Source organism: Simochromis diagramma, unplaced genomic scaffold (assembly GCF_900408965.1).
Source record: "Simochromis diagramma unplaced genomic scaffold, fSimDia1.1 OVJJ01000323.1, whole genome shotgun sequence".
Lineage (NCBI taxonomy): Eukaryota > Metazoa > Chordata > Actinopteri > Cichliformes > Cichlidae > Simochromis > Simochromis diagramma.
In genome coordinates this window covers 742,928-758,690 of record NW_024386770.1, presented here as the reverse complement: position 1 = coordinate 758,690, position 15,763 = coordinate 742,928, and the positions used below count along the sequence as shown (strand labels likewise).

At 43.1% G+C, this 15,763-nt stretch overlaps 1 protein-coding gene and 1 long non-coding RNA gene across 2 annotated transcripts in view; one reads left to right on the top strand and one right to left on the bottom strand.

Annotated features, from left to right (window-relative positions):
* The window catches only part of LOC120737890, a 17,140-nt gene extending 4,319 nt beyond the window's left edge, over nucleotides 1-12,821 (top strand). The window contains exons 2-3 of the long non-coding RNA XR_005696866.1: nucleotides 1,904-1,912; nucleotides 12,743-12,821. This is a non-coding gene — a long non-coding RNA (uncharacterized LOC120737890). The remainder of the gene's footprint in view (nucleotides 1-1,903; nucleotides 1,913-12,742) is intronic.
* On the bottom strand, nucleotides 11,332-15,763 carry LOC120737743 (GTPase IMAP family member 9-like). Its single transcript, XM_040038599.1, has 2 exons — nucleotides 15,633-15,763; nucleotides 11,332-12,859 (listed from the first exon to the last, which is right to left on the bottom strand). Exons 1-2 carry the CDS (start codon nucleotides 15,697-15,699, stop codon nucleotides 11,943-11,945), a joined length of 984 nt encoding a protein of 327 aa, XP_039894533.1. The 5' UTR covers nucleotides 15,700-15,763; the 3' UTR covers nucleotides 11,332-11,942.

The window sequence follows — 15,763 nt, the reverse complement described above, 5'->3', positions numbered from 1 at the left end:
TGACCTCCTGGACAGATGAACTAAAAAGTCCCAGAGGTGTTCGACTGGATTAAGGTCTGGCGAGTGCAGGGGAAAGTCAGTGGTATTAATTCCTTCATCCTCCAGGAACTGCCTGCATACTCTCGTCACATGAGGTTGGAGGTTCTCATGCACCAGGAGGAAACCAGGAGCCACTGCATCAGCGCAGGGTCTTACAGTGAGTCCAAGGATTTCATCCCTGATACCTAATGCCATTCAGGATGTTGTTGCCTGAGGATGTCTGTGTCTCCCAACATGGATATGCCTCCCCAGACCATCACTGACCAGCACCAAGCTGATCATACTGAAGGATGTTACAGGCGTGGCTTCTCTGAATGTGCTCAGGGTGAACCTGCTGTCACTATGAAAAGAACAGGGCACCAATTCTGGTATTCTATGGCAAAATGCCATTCGGACTCCACAGTGCCAAAAAAGGAGCACAGGGGCCATAAGAGCACATTGGACCCTCAGGCCACCCTCATGAAGTTATCTGTTTGGTCAGAGACATTCACACCAGCAGCCTGCTGGAGCTCCATAGCTCTGGACATGCTCATCCTGTACAGAGTATATACCAGACCCACTGATGGGTTAAGGCCTTCTATGGCTCTGTCCAGCTCTCGTAGGGTAACCGCCTGCCAGCTGGAATCTCCTCCATGCTCCTAAGACTGTTGGGAGACACAGCAAACCTTCTGCCAATGGCACGTATCCATGTGCCATCCTGGAGAATTGAAACTACCCCCCCACCCCACACACACACACATTGACCAGATCAATATCCCAGCTTGATATTATGCTCAAATTAAACAGCGTTTCTAAAATCATGACCCCCTTTATTCCTGTCACCATGCTTGAAATCAGACGCCACAAGCACAGATGAAACTGAAGGACGCTGCATGGTCATTGGACAGTTGTCAGCCTTTTTGACTCCAATCAGACCATAACTTACAAAGTGATCATTGCTGTACTCAATAAGACTTTAAACTAGTGACTGAGACCAAAAGTACAGACAAAGTGTTTACAAAGGTTAAGAGTCATTTTCTCTAAGATTTCCAATCAACCAGAACTTTTTTGTTCTTGGCCAACAGAGGCATTTTGGTTATTAAAATATTTGCAGTTCAAATGAGTGAAACTACAGAGACAGGGACTGCTACAGAGAGGCCAAGTACAGGTTCACTAAAGAAGTGGACATTGCTAAACATCAGCACTCTGAGAAGATGCAGCAGCAGATCTCAGAGAATGACTCGGCCTCTGTGTGGAAAGGTTTTAGGAATATCACCAACTACAAGCCTAAAACCCCCCACTCCACTGACGACTTGCTCTTGGCCAACACCCTAAACGACTTCTACTGCCGTTTTGACGAGCCATCAGGCAGCCTTCACACCTCCAACGGCCCCAACAATAGAGACACTTTGGACACTAATTCCCCCACCTCTCCCCCCTCCATAGAGCCATCACCACCTTCAAACTGTTCACCTACAACACCCCCCTCCTCACCCCACACAAAAGAGGATTTCACACCACCTCCTCCCACCACAACTCTTCATATTCATGAAGCAGATGTGAGGAAGCAGTTTAAGAGTCTGAATGCTCGGAAAGCTCCCGGCCCAGACGGCGTGTCTCCTGCCACCCTCAGACACTGTGCAAACGAGCTGGCCCCAGTGTTTTCTGGCATTTTCAACTCTTCACTGCAGGCATGTCATGTGCCTGCCTGCTTCAAGTCCTCTACCATAATCCCTGTCCCCAAGAAACCTAGGATCACTGGACTAAATGACTACAGACCCGTGGCTCTGACATCTGTGGTCATGAAGTCATTTGAGCGCCTAGTTCTCTCCCATCTCAAGACCCTCACGGCCCCCCTCCTGGATCCCCTACAGTTTGCATATAGAGCCAACAGGTCTGTAGACGACGCCATGAACATGGCCCTACACTTCATCCTTCAGCATCTGGACTCCCCAGGAACCTACGCCAGGATCCTGTTTGTGGACTTCAGCTCTGCCTTCAACACCATCCTTCCAGACCATCTCCGAGGCAAGCTTTCCCAGATGAATGTGCCTGATCCCATCTGCCGGTGGATCACTGACTTCCTGACGGACAGGAAGCAGCATGTGAGGCTGGGAAAGAATGTCTCGGACTCCCGGACCATCAGCACCGGCTCCCCTCAGGGCTGTGTTCTTTCTCCTCTGCTCTTCTCCCTGTACACCAACTGCTGCACCTCCACCCACCAGTCTGTCAAGCTAATCAAGTTTGCAGATGACACCACCGTTATTGGGCTCATCTCGGACGGGGATGAGTCTGCCTACAGGAGGGAGGTTGAACGTCTGGTGTCCTGGTGCAGCCACAACAACCTGGTGCTGAATGCCCAGAAGACAGTGGAGATTATTGTGGACTTCAGGAAGCACACAGCCCCACTCCCCCCCATCATCCTGACTGACACCCCCATCACCTCTGTGGACTCATTCCGCTTCCTGGGTACCACCATCACCCAGGACCTGAAGTGGGAGCCCACCATCACCTCCGTCATCAAGAAAGCCCAGCAGAGGATGTACTTCCTGAGGCAGCTGAAGAAATTCAACCTGCCAACACGGACGATGATGCAATTCTACACCGCAATCATCGAGTCCATCCTCACCTCCTCCATCACCGTGTGGTACGCTGGAGCCACTATCAGGGACAAACAGAGACTGCAGCGTGTTGTGCGCTCTGCTGAGAAGGTGATTGGCTGCAGACTCCCATCCCTGCAGGACCTGTACACCTCCAGGACACTGCGGCGTGCAACTCGGATCTCAGCTGACCCTTCTCACCCTGGACACAGTCTGTTTGACCTGCTCCCCTCAGGCAGGAGGCTCCGGTCCATTCGCACCAGAACCTCTCGCCATAAGAACAGTTTCTTCCCCTCTGCTGTTGGACACATGAACTATAACCATATGACTGTTCCCACCACTAACACATGACCCTACGCTGTGTCACTGCATCATTCCATGTTTGGCACTGATCACCACCTGCACTAATGTATATATCTTTCTACGTAGCACTCTTAATTCTTATTCCCATGTATATATCTCATGTATATCTCATGCACATATCTTTCTACGTAGCACTTTTAATTCTTATTCTTATTTTTATATCTTTATGACACTATGTTTGCACTGAAGCACCGCAGCAATTTCCTAATGTTGTAAACCTGCTCAACATTTGGCAATAAACCCCTTTCTGATTCTGATTCTGATTCTAAACTAAAAATTAACATCATTATGTACAACTGAGTTTTTCTCTCAAACATTTCTTCTTCTTTTGTAATTCCTGCCCTAAAATGACCTTCCTTGTTCTTCCTCTTCACTCCAGCTTTTGCTCCTCTCTCTCCAACTCTGATTATTTGTTCTGTCGTCCTCCTGCTGTGTTTTAGACTCAGTGAGACCAGCTGAGTCAGACAAAGGCTATCTGTCTTTGTAATTGGGGCAACACTGCATTACACAAATAAATATTCTCTAACCCTGACCTAATAATCAGCAGTTAAGGCCATGTCAGTAGACAGGGAAACACACCTTTTAAACAGTCTGGATAAACAAGTTAGTCACAAGTAGAAAAATCGGGTTCTGGCACATACATGGATTAAAATACAAGACACTGGTACCAACATAATGAAGTCAGCTGAATAAAACCCCCCAATCTGTTACTGATAAAAAGGTTGAACTAAACTATAAAAGACGAACAACACTTGTGACCGCAAGGTGGTTAAACGCCGCAGGGTCAGTAGATACAGGCTCTGTATGCTTTGCTTGGGTTTTCTCATTCTGTGCATTACTTTAAATCCAGCACACATTCATTTGTTTAGTATGTAAAAGATGGATGTGTCACGGCGATTGAGAAGAGCCGTGTGGAAAAGGAAAAGGAGGATCCAAACGCAGGCAGCCGTGAAGGTGATTTATTGAACACGAAAATAAAGAGAGGCAAACGGCAAAACGGAGAACTAAACTACTGAGCACGAACACGAACCTGAACATGAACATGAACATAAACATAAAAGAAGGAAGATGATGGTACATGATGACGACGGCAGGGACCACACAGCTGAAACCAGACAGACAGACAGACCAGCAACTACAATGACAGAGGACACGACTTAAATACACGCAGAGAAACACAGGGGAATTACACACAGCTGGGAATAATCAACGAGACGAGAGGTAAAACTGAACACATTCACATGAGACAGACCTTCACAATAAAACAGGAAACAAGCGATCACTACACGAGGACGCAGAACTAAACTCGCACAAAACATGACACAAATCCTTAACCACGAGTGAACAGAAACATGGAACTTAAATAGTAACCAATAAATCTCAAAGGTAACACAACGATCATTCAAGAGATAAACGAAAACATAATAAACTCAAAATGCTGGGTCGAACCGACCCAGAACCGTGACAGGATGAAACCACAGTGATGTCATCCAGTGGTCTTTGGACTGTTTGTTTTATGGAGATAAATGTTTCATCTCAGCTTGCTGCTCCGTTTGGTCCCATTTCATTAACAGCTAGAATCTAAAGCTAAACTAACTGTAGCATAGAGCAGCTCCAACACCACAGTACAACATGCACGTATATAGTGCATATGTTCAGACAATCTGTGTGCTGTGCTGCACACCTGCACTGTTTTGCTACTGTCGTTAACTAAATGTTTTAATAATATTTCATCACCTTTTAATGTTATTTTATCCTTTTTTTTAGACTTTACTCTTTTTGCCAGAATTAAATTGAGAAATACAAGTTTTAGTTTATTTGGAGAGAAAAGTCACAGGCATGTTACAGATGCACGTCGATTCAAATCAGTTTGTAGTGTGTTTGGAAAAATGACAGCTGGATAAGATGTTTGGCTTCTGTTGCTTTTACGGTCTGCAGTTGGTCCTCTGCTGCCGCTCAGTGGACACAGGTTGAACTGCACCAAGCCTCCTTCAGCTTTTCAACATTTATCTGTTTTCAGTTATTAAAGTCACAGAGCAGATATCTGGTGTCTCACTTGGCAAACTCTTGAAGGCTAAAATCACCTGTCCAAAGAAAGAGTTTAAAAAAGTAAACCAGTGCCGGCTGGCGAACAACATAAGCCTGAGATCGTCTGTCCACAGCTCTGATCATTTATTTTAATCTGGATTTCAGAGTCTGTTTGACGAGTGTGCTGGTTTATAGTTTAAGATATTAAAAAGCAACACAGACTCATAGCAGCATGAAATGAATTTAATCCACTGGTTCATGTTCCTGAACATGAAATTCAGTGTTCATGTACCAAACTGCAGTATGTGAAAAACTGCTGTAACTCAGAACAATCGTGAAAGTGGACCTTTACATATGGACCCACATAAAATATGCAGTATGAGGCTTTGATGACTGCTTTGGAATTTAATTAGAAAAAAAGAAAACTTTATATTTTGAGACATTAAATTTTACTCAGTTTATGTTTCATAGTAAATGTGGATTGTTGTGCCAAACTGATGTGAGTTCACACTGGTTCATTTTAAGTTTGTTGCATTCATTTTTTTCTCGCCTTTATTCCAACTAAAACACTGAATTAAAACTGTTCACTGCCAACTCATCTGCAGTATTTCTTGATTGAGTGTGAATGTAATTTTGTTGTATCATATTCAGCAGATAAAACATTTGAAGCTAATAATATTATTTATTGTTATTCATTGATGTCACACTTAGTCACGGTCTGCTGTGCTTCACAGTGTTTGTGTGATGGCAGTGAGTGTTGTAGGTAGTTGAGATCACGCTGCGACTCTTCAGAGGTCCATACACGCGGGTGTCGTGTCCCCAGGATATGGGTGGTGTGTAGGGTGGATGATGGCTTTTTCTGCTTCTGTTTGGGAAGTGACTTTGTTCTAGCAGCTGCTTGTGGGGTCTCAACACCTTATAGGGCTTTGGAGTTGACGTCATGCCGCAATGTATAGTGGGAGCGCGGCGCCACAAATCAAAACAAACACACTGTGTTGGAACGACGACGACAAGAAACATGGTTAAAAGCAGCTCAAAAGAAAACAGATGGTATAGAGACCGACTGCGTCCAGAGGCGAAGCGGCGGTACTTGAAAAAAATAGAGTGCATCGCAAATGTGGACTCGTATGAAATACGGCCGTGGAGTAAAGACCCCGACCACTTACCGCCACTGTCCTACCCCGATATCTTCACCTATCTTGTTTGTGGAGTACGCGCTTACACTGCGAACCAGTTTCGTAATTACAAGTCGCTGGAGGCGCACATCCAATTTACTAACGGCTGGGTGCAGATTTGACTATTTTCAAGCCGCCAAACTGTGAGTACGTCGTCATTCAAACCAGGGTAAGTCAGCTGGAGCGCATCGAGTGTAATAGCCATGGTTCACCCCCCACCACAGTTGATGTTATACATTTATTAATGAACTGCTAAAATCTCGTTGCCATATTATGTGTCCATAATTGTAAAGTTGATGCAAACTCCCACATTGATAATCGGGCAACATATTACATCCATTTCATAGGCAGGCTTCCCTACAGTTGTGTGGAAGAATTAGCGAATCGTTACATAACACGCATGTCTGCAAAGTCACTCCATTCGATGTTTGTTTGCAATTTCTATAACCTCCGAAACCACCAACGATAATATTATTAAGCTATAAAGAGTGATATGAACACATATATAGAACTTACTGGAATGAAAATGTCCGGTAAGTTAAGTGAACTGGATATCAGCTCGTCTCACGGCTGCTATCCAGGCTGGACGCCTTCTTTTTGTAACGCCGCCATATGAGCTGCCTCATGGTGCTTCCAGGTTGGCAAAGAATAAAAACACAAACCCTTTTTAAGCGTATTCCTGTGCCGGTTGTGCGCTCGAACATTGCAGCCGACCACACAGCAAGTACGAACCACGGCTGCTGTGTGTGCTTTCGCTCCATTGTCGCTTGCGCTTTGTTTGGACCCGGAAAATGGCGCATCAGGCCAAAATCCTTTCCACGCCCACCCCTGTGACATCACGCTCCAAAGCCTTATAAGTGTTGCTGTCACTGAGGAGTGTGCTGATTAGGAGTGACACAGTGCATCCACACTTTATCAGCCTCATAGCCTTCACACGCTGTGAATACTGTGAAAAAACAACACGAAATTATACATTTTTTCAGAAGCTAACTTGTCTTGGAACATACAGGGAGTGCAGAATTATTAGGCAAGTTGTATTTTTGAGGAATAATTTTATTATTGAACAACAACCATGTTCTCAATGAACCCAAAAAACTCATTAATATCAAAGCTGAATGTTTTTGGAAGTAGTTTTTAGTTTGTTTTTAGTTTTAGCTATTTTAGGGGGATATCTGTGTGTGCAGGTGACTATTACTGTGCATAATTATTAGGCAACTTAACAAAAAACAAATATATACCCATTTCAATTATTTATTTTTACCAGTGAAACCAATATAACATCTCCACATTCACAAATATACATTTCTGACATTCAAAAACAAAACAAAAACAAATCAGCGACCAATATAGCCACCTTTCTTTGCAAGGACACTCAAAAGCCTGCCATCCATGGATTCTGTCAGTGTTTTGATCTGTTCACCATCAACATTGCGTGCAGCAGCAACCACAGCCTCCCAGACACTGTTCAGAGAGGTGTACTGTTTTCCCTCCTTGTAAATCTCACATTTGATGATGGACCACAGGTTCTCAATGGGGTTCAGATCAGGTGAACAAGGTGGCCATGTCATTAGTTTTTCTTCTTTTATACCCTTTCTTGCCAGCCACGCTGTGGAGTACTTGGACGCGTGTGATGGAGCATTGTCCTGCATGAAAATCATGTTTTTCTTGAAGGATGCAGACTTCTTCCTGTACCACTGCTTGAAGAAGGTGTCTTCCAGAAACTGGCAGTAGGACTGGGAGTTGAGCTTGACTCCATCCTCAACCCGAAAAGGCCCCACAAGCTCATCTTTGATGATACCAGCCCAAACCAGTACTCCACCTCCACCTTGCTGGCGTCTGAGTCGGACTGGAGCTCTCTGCCCTTTACCAATCCAGCCACGGGCCCATCCATCTGGCCCATCAAGACTCACTCTCATTTCATCAGTCCATAAAACCTTAGAAAAACCAGTCTTGAGATATTTCTTGGCCCAGTCTTGACGTTTCAGCTTGTGTGTCTTGTTCAGTGGTGGTCGTCTTTCAGCCTTTCTTACCTTGGCCATGTCTCTGAGTATTGCACACCTTGTGCTTTTGGGCACTCCAGTGATGTTGCAGCTCTGAAATATGGCCAAACTGGTGGCAAGTGGCATCTTGGCAGCTGCACTGCTTGACTTTTCTCAGTTCATGGGCAGTTATTTTGCGCCTTGGTTTTTCCACACGCTTCTTGCGACCCTGTTGACTATTTTGAATGAAACGCTTGATTGTTCGATGATCACGCTTCAGAAGCTTTGCAATTTTGAGACTGCTGCATCCCTCTGCAAGATATCTCACTATTTTTGACTTTTCTGAGCCTGTCAAGTCCTTCTTTTGACCCATTTTGCCAAAGGAAAGGACGTTGCCTAATAATTATGCACACCTGATATAGGGTGTTGATGTCATTAGACCACACCCCTTCTCATTACAGAGATGCACATCACCTAATATGCTTAATTGGTAGTAGGCTTTTGAGCCTATACAGCTTGGAGTAAGACAACATGCATGAAGAGGATGATGTGGACAAAATACTCATTTGCCTAATAATTCTGCACTCCCTGTATACACACCCAAAGTGGCGCGCTTTTACAGAAAACCTCCTCCCAAACACACCCCTCCAGGTTTCTTTGCCAATGTGAGCATAGAAGTCTCCCAGAAGAACAACGCAGTCACCAGATGAAGCAGCTCCACTGCCCCACTCACTTACCAAACTGTAAGCAACCTTCTCATCCCTCAGTGAAACCTGCAGCATACCCTGCTCACTGCCTTTCACCAACTCCAGACTAGAACAGAGTCCAACCCCAGAGCTGGGCGTTGAGGTGAGCACGGGTATGTCTAGTGAAAATACTGAATATTAATACTAACACCACGTGTTTTAGTGTGTTTGACTCACATGGTGTGGGGCACCTACTGTAAACTGAAGCCTGCTGAACTGAACATTTTGTCAAATTAATGCCAAAAATGATGAAAAGAAGTTGATAAAATGTCATACTTAGATTCACATTTAGATACTTTATAGGAAAGAGTCTAACCTCGCTGACTGATTGCTTTCTTTTTCAGAGAAGCCACAGCACCCTGCGTCACACGCACTGAGGATGTAATAAGATTAACAACATGATCGACTTCTGTGAGAGCAGGATTTAGGTAGCTGCTCTGCACACAGATATAGGAAATGACAGAGGAAGGATCGCTTCCTTAGAGTTACACAGAAACCAGCCCTCGTGTTTGTCTTTCCTGGGGAAATACAGGTCTTGCATCATTTAGTGCTTCGCACCCAGGGGTCATGATAGCAGCTGAAGGCTGACCTGAAAAGTGTGATGAAGAGTGACATTCATGTGGTGTTGCATCATTCTGAAAAATTTCCAGTTTTGAGCAACATAAGAAACCAAAAAATAAAAAGGGACATGATAAGTGTTTTCACATAAATGATTCGACTTATTGTGGATTATTTCCTGGGGTTCACCAACGTCTACACCAGTCATCACAGAAGCTATAGACCCTGTGCACGAGAAAATGCTGACCTCCTGTATTAAGACCTGATGTAGAGTTGACCGTTTCCGGTAGCTTTATTTTTCAATCGCTAGTGCGAAGATGGACCCAAAAATCACAAAAACGGAAAGATTGCATTAAGTGACAAAGAGCAGGAGGTGGGAACACCCACCACCGCTGTGTCATAAAAACATCACATGCTTAATTTTGACGTTTAAAGAGTGCAGATCGATTGGTTGTTTACATCACTCAACACAAGCAGAGCTGCATTACAAAATCAGAAGCACATCTCTGTATAGGGACACTTCTTATGATTCAAACTACAGGTGAACAATAGTCAAAGGTTCCCCGTTATGTTGATATCAGCTGGTCAAGTGCACACCTACACAGCATGTCAACAACAAAAAGCCACAGAAATAAATAAATGAATGATTGCTGGTAGGGGTCTCTATATATTAGTATTTACGAAGGGTATGTTGTGATCTTCTTATGGCCTCTGACAGTGGACTCATGTCCGTGCTTGTTCTGCTAGACCTCAGTGCAGCACTGCAGTGGTTTGTATCATATCAATCTAATAGACTTTGTTCACATAAATGGAGAGTCCTCTTTAAACACTAAGGTTATGGAGTTCCACAGGGTTCAGTGCTAGGACCAATTCTGTGTACATTATACATGCTTCCCTTAGGCAGCATCATCAGAAGCCATAGCATACACTTTCATTGCTCCATCACTCTGCATTTAATCATTATTTATTTTTCATCTCTGGCTCTCAGTGTCTTTTGTCCCGTCTTCCTCCCCTCACCGCCGACTGATCGTGGAGATTGCTGGCCATCCCTGAGCCTGGTTCTGCTGGAGGCTTCTTCCTGTTAAAAGGTTTTTCCTTCCCACTGTTGCCAGGTGCTAGCTCACACGGGGTTTTCTCTCTATTGTTGTAGGGGGTATACCGTGTAATATAAAGAAGCTTGAGGTGACTGATGTTGTGATTTGGCGCTATAATTGAATTGTGTTTTGCTGTTGTGGTTCTGTTGGCGTCATCAGGTAGTGGCCTTCAGCATACAATGGACTGGTTCACAGGTGAGTCTAAACCACCAGGAATGGGAATCAGCACCTCCAAGTCTGTTCACGGGGGAGTGGAGGATTAACCGATGGATTGGTCTGTGGTTAAGAGAGAGACTGCACACTTCCTCCAAAGGGTGCATGGGAGTTGCTGACACTTAGAAATATGGCAAAGAGTTTAATCATTTAGGAGAAACTCAGAGTGGAAGTGCAACTCCATATCGAAAGGAGCCGGGTGAGGTGGTTCAGGCCTCTTACTCAGATGGTGGCTGGATGAGGCATTCTGTGAATGTTCTACCAACAGGAGGTCCCGGGGCAGACCAAGGACATGCTGGGGAGGTTATATGTCTCGACTGGCGTGGGAACACCTAGGTGCCTCCCCACATGGGCTGAAGGAGGTGACTGAGGAGAGGAAGATCTGAGTTTATTCACTTAAGATGCTGCTCAGCCCCTGATAATCAGGAGAAGATTAATGGGTAGAATATGATATAACAAACACTGGATGATATACATATATACTATATTAAACTGTAACATGAAAGAAAATGGAAAAAATCAGAGGAAACCATGAAGCAAAGTACGATGCAATGTATTTGAATCCAATTTCCTACATTTGATCAGTTTCCTTTGATTTTACATTTAAAGTTGTACAAGTTGTACATGGGAAAATGTGATTACAATTATTATCATGCACACAGTGTTGACTCATGAATAAATACAGTACATTTTCTAATAAGTGAAAACATAAAAGGATACAACAGCAATACAAAGCGAAAATTACCAACAAAACAACAGTTAAACCAATTTTCTTTAGTCTTTTGAAACATTTTGTAGAGGCACAGTTTTTATTTTATATGAAAAGAATAATTCGGTGCTCCTACTTCTGATTGAAAACAGACCTAAAACAGAGTTTTTAATAATCTGAAAGCTTAAACGTTTACCCGTAGCGTTATTATTTGAATAGGGATACCACTCCTCAGCTTTCATTATTAATGTGTTTGATTCATGCATATACAGTAATAATCTGACCTTCTGATTATTTTCGATTGAAGAGTTCAGGAACATCTCAATAATCACTTCATCAACATTCATGATAAACAAACATCTGAGTAAACGTGATTCAGTAAAAACACACGATATGATAATAACCTCACTGTTGATCTTCATGTTAAGCTGACTTTAATGAGTCACAGCTAAATGAATTTCACTGTATAGGACATGCACCGCTTTTCACGGCCACAACTGTAGCTCCAGCTACAGCTCCCACTACAGCTCCCACTGCAGCTCCAATTGGGCCTCCTACAGCTCCAACACCTGCTCCAATAGCAACTTCAACAGCAAGTCCAACACCAGCTCCCAGACCAATACCAGGAATTGCTCCAGCAGCAGCCACAACGGCCTGGATGAACCAGTTGTCTTTCTCTGCCAGTCTCCGTGCTTCCTGGGATGTCATGCCTGGATTTTCCCTCAGAAGTCGGCCCATCTCCTCTTTTATGGCTTTCTCTGCCTCCAGGAATTTTTCATTGGTGTAGCAGCTTCCCCCGTTTCTCTGAACCATTGTGTTGATCTTCTCCAACAGCTCTCTGACCTGAGTGGGATCTTTCTTTCTGTTGTTAAAAACATGATATCTTCTCTGACACTGATCGAGGAAGTCATTGAGAGCTTTACTTTTATGGATAAATGTTTCTATGTTCATGTCGTCGGCCTCCAGGTTGTCTCCATGTGTGAACAAGGCCATAGTGTACTGTGCTGCTGTTTCTCCAAACAGCTTCTGAAGGATTTTCACTGTTTCTTGTTCTTCTTTTGTGAATCTGCCAGCCTGGAGCACAACCAGGAACACATGAGGACCAGGAGCAACAAATGAGATTGATCTAGCGATCTCTCTTTTCACCTCCTTTTCAGTTTTGCTGGTGTCGAACAGACCCGGAGTATCAATGACAGCCAGCGCGTGACCACCAAATTCTCCCGTTTCCTTTCGGCACTCTAACGTTACTGTGGAAGGAGATGTTGTGGATATAAAAGTTCTTGTTCCTAAGATGGTGTTTCCTGTTGCGCTCTTCCCAACTCCAGTTTTCCCAACGAGGACTATCCGGAACTTGGGTTCTTCCTCTTCTTCATCATCTGCCAAACAATGTTAAAAACATGACGCTGATGTTAATGTTGATCAGATGTGTACATCTGACATTTTCGTTCCATTTTCGTTTGGAAGGAAATGTTTTTTTGTTTTTTTTAAAACATCAGCACTCTAAAAAGTATGCTTTAGTTATCTGGAGCCTAAACAGTAGTAACAGACAGTACCAGGCTGCTGAGATGGATGAAGGAGAAGCAAAACCTTGCAATTGTGATGAATTTTGCAAGAAAGAACTGCAAGAAAGTTATATTAATACGAACTTTTAAAACAGAAGTTACATAGAATTTACAGGAAGCAGAGGGTCTGTTTTACGTGTGGACCAATCCATCTAAAATCAACCTGTTTTTACAACATTAACATTATTGTGTTAAAATGTTTAATAACTGGACATTTACAATATGAAAAAGTTCAGCAATCCCATATTTCAGCACACACTAATAGAGATTGACAGACCACGTGACTTTCGCACATTGCATGCTGGGACCTCGTGGCAAAACAATCAAAGCAATGCATCAAACGCAAGCATTTGCAGCACCGCAAGACGTTCATTCTCCGGTTCCAAAACCTTCTTGCGTTTTCTTTTCCCCCCAAAAAAGTTCTGTACAAAACGAAGGAGAACAATCCCGGTCCGTACAAAGACAGACTTGATGAAAAGTCAAAGAAAAGATACGAGGAAAAATCAAAGGAGTGAAAGGGTCAGACCCTCACGAGCACACAGAGTGGACAAAAGACGTCAGCGTGCTGCCCGACTTTCACCACGCTCATATTTATAATTATACGGTTCTTGGAGTGAGTGCATACACTCATGAAGTTTAGTAACTTCAGGTCACTGCAACAAGCCCAGGTACAGTTTACCGACGGATGGGTACAGGACCTTGAAATGCACCGAACGAAAGACCATCGTACGAACAAAGGTAAGTTTACCAGTCTCACAAATCGTCGTCATAAATACACATTCGTTAACCGTTTATTAATAGGACCTTTGAGCTCAACGGTAATTAATTAGTAGTGGAAATAATTTCTGGTTCATTACAGAAACGTAGCAGTGACCAGTGTTGGTCAAGTTACTTGAAAAAAGTAATCAGTAACTAATTACTGATTACTTCCCCCAAAAAGTAATCCCGTTACTTTACTGATTACTTATTTTCAAAAGTAATTAATTACTTAGTTACTTAGTTACTTTTTAAAAACACGATTTACAACCTGAACAGGTGATAAAGCGATAGATCTTTCAGCCCAATTCTACTTTTTCTGCATAATCCATCATACAAAATGTAATCAAATGGAAAAGTCTCTTTTTAAAACTTGTTTTATTAGTTTTAATCTTTTAACTTTATGCATCAAGCAAAAATAAAATTATCTGCAACATTCTCTGACTGGAAGAAATTAGTTTAACATTTAAACCTATTTTCTGCACATTCCAGCTCATAAAATAAAATATTTGTTTTTTTTGTTTTGTGTTTACACTCAGTCTTTCAAATAGATGCAAGTAAAACACAGCAGAAAATAAATAAAGTCAAAGACTCAGCGGTCCTGTTGCTCTATTTTCACCTGTAAAGCAGGAGTGGGGTAGGCGGAGGTTTACCCTGGTGCAGGTGTGCCGCGGTCAGTGGAAGAATCCGCGAGTTTCTCTGTGAGTTTCCCATTACGTCGTAGCTACTCGGTGCTTGCTCTGAGGTTTAGGGGTTTTTTCGCTGTAAAAAGAAGTTTTCTTCCCACGCACAGCGGACACTAATGTTTTTGTCACTTTTTATGGAATCAAACTCAAAGTAAGGTCAGTACTTCCACGCTTTAAACGCTGCACGCTCATACTCTCTCTGCACTCGATATATGATCCATTGTTGATCTGCACACAGCTGTTGTCACGAATGTTGCACTCGCTTACGTCACTGTCATGAGACACTCTCACAAATAAATTACGGTTTTAGTAACGCAGTAACGCAGCGTTCCTACGGGAAAGTAACGGTAATCTAATTACCATTTTTGCAATAGTAATCCCTTACTTTACTCGTTACCTGAAAAAAGTAATCAGATTACAGTAACGCGTTACAGGTAGCGCGTTACTGCCCATCTCTGGCAGTGACAATTCACTATTTATGCACAATAAACAAAGGAGCATAGCGTGACAATTTCTGTTCAGCGCCAGACTTGCTTGTAACCTATATCACCAATTATGTTATGAAAAATGACGTATTAACTACTACAAAACACTGACCTTTGTGGAAATGCTTGGAGCAGACTAACCTGTGAGTGTTCTGGGACGTTATATTTGGTCTTTGAATGGCTGCAATCCAGGCCATCCATGGCTCTTTGTTACTTCGGAAACATGACTCGAACAATTTCTCTTCAACGACGTAATCCGATAACAACCGATCTCTTTACCCGTCGGCTTCCCGTGGCTGTCATGCGACCGGCTATTGCAGTTAATAATACAACAGCTTCTTGCCATTTTTTGTGTTTCTTTTTATCGCTGTGTAATGTAATTTCAATTGAAAGCCTGCGTGCGCTAGTACCTCTCGCCACGAGTTCCCAGAATCCTTTGCGGTTTTACCCCTGAATGACGTCATATTTTCAATCTCTATTTAAAAAAAAAACATCAAAAAAACCCCAAAACAATTACTGACTGAATATGTTAGATCAGATTCTACAAATAATAATAAAAACATAAAAACAACAAAAGCAAAACAACCAAAGAAATAGAGAAGAGAACATAAGTGCTAAAAACAGACGTGTAGTGAGCTCTATTAGTTTCCATGTACTTACCTAGCAGAGCATATGTGCTGTCCATGTTTGTCCCTCTGTAAGCGGCTTGTTTGTAATTGTGTTGCATGTCTGACTGCTTTCTTTTTATAGTGTCTCAGTATGAGAGTCTGCTTCTAGTCCTGCCCTCAAAC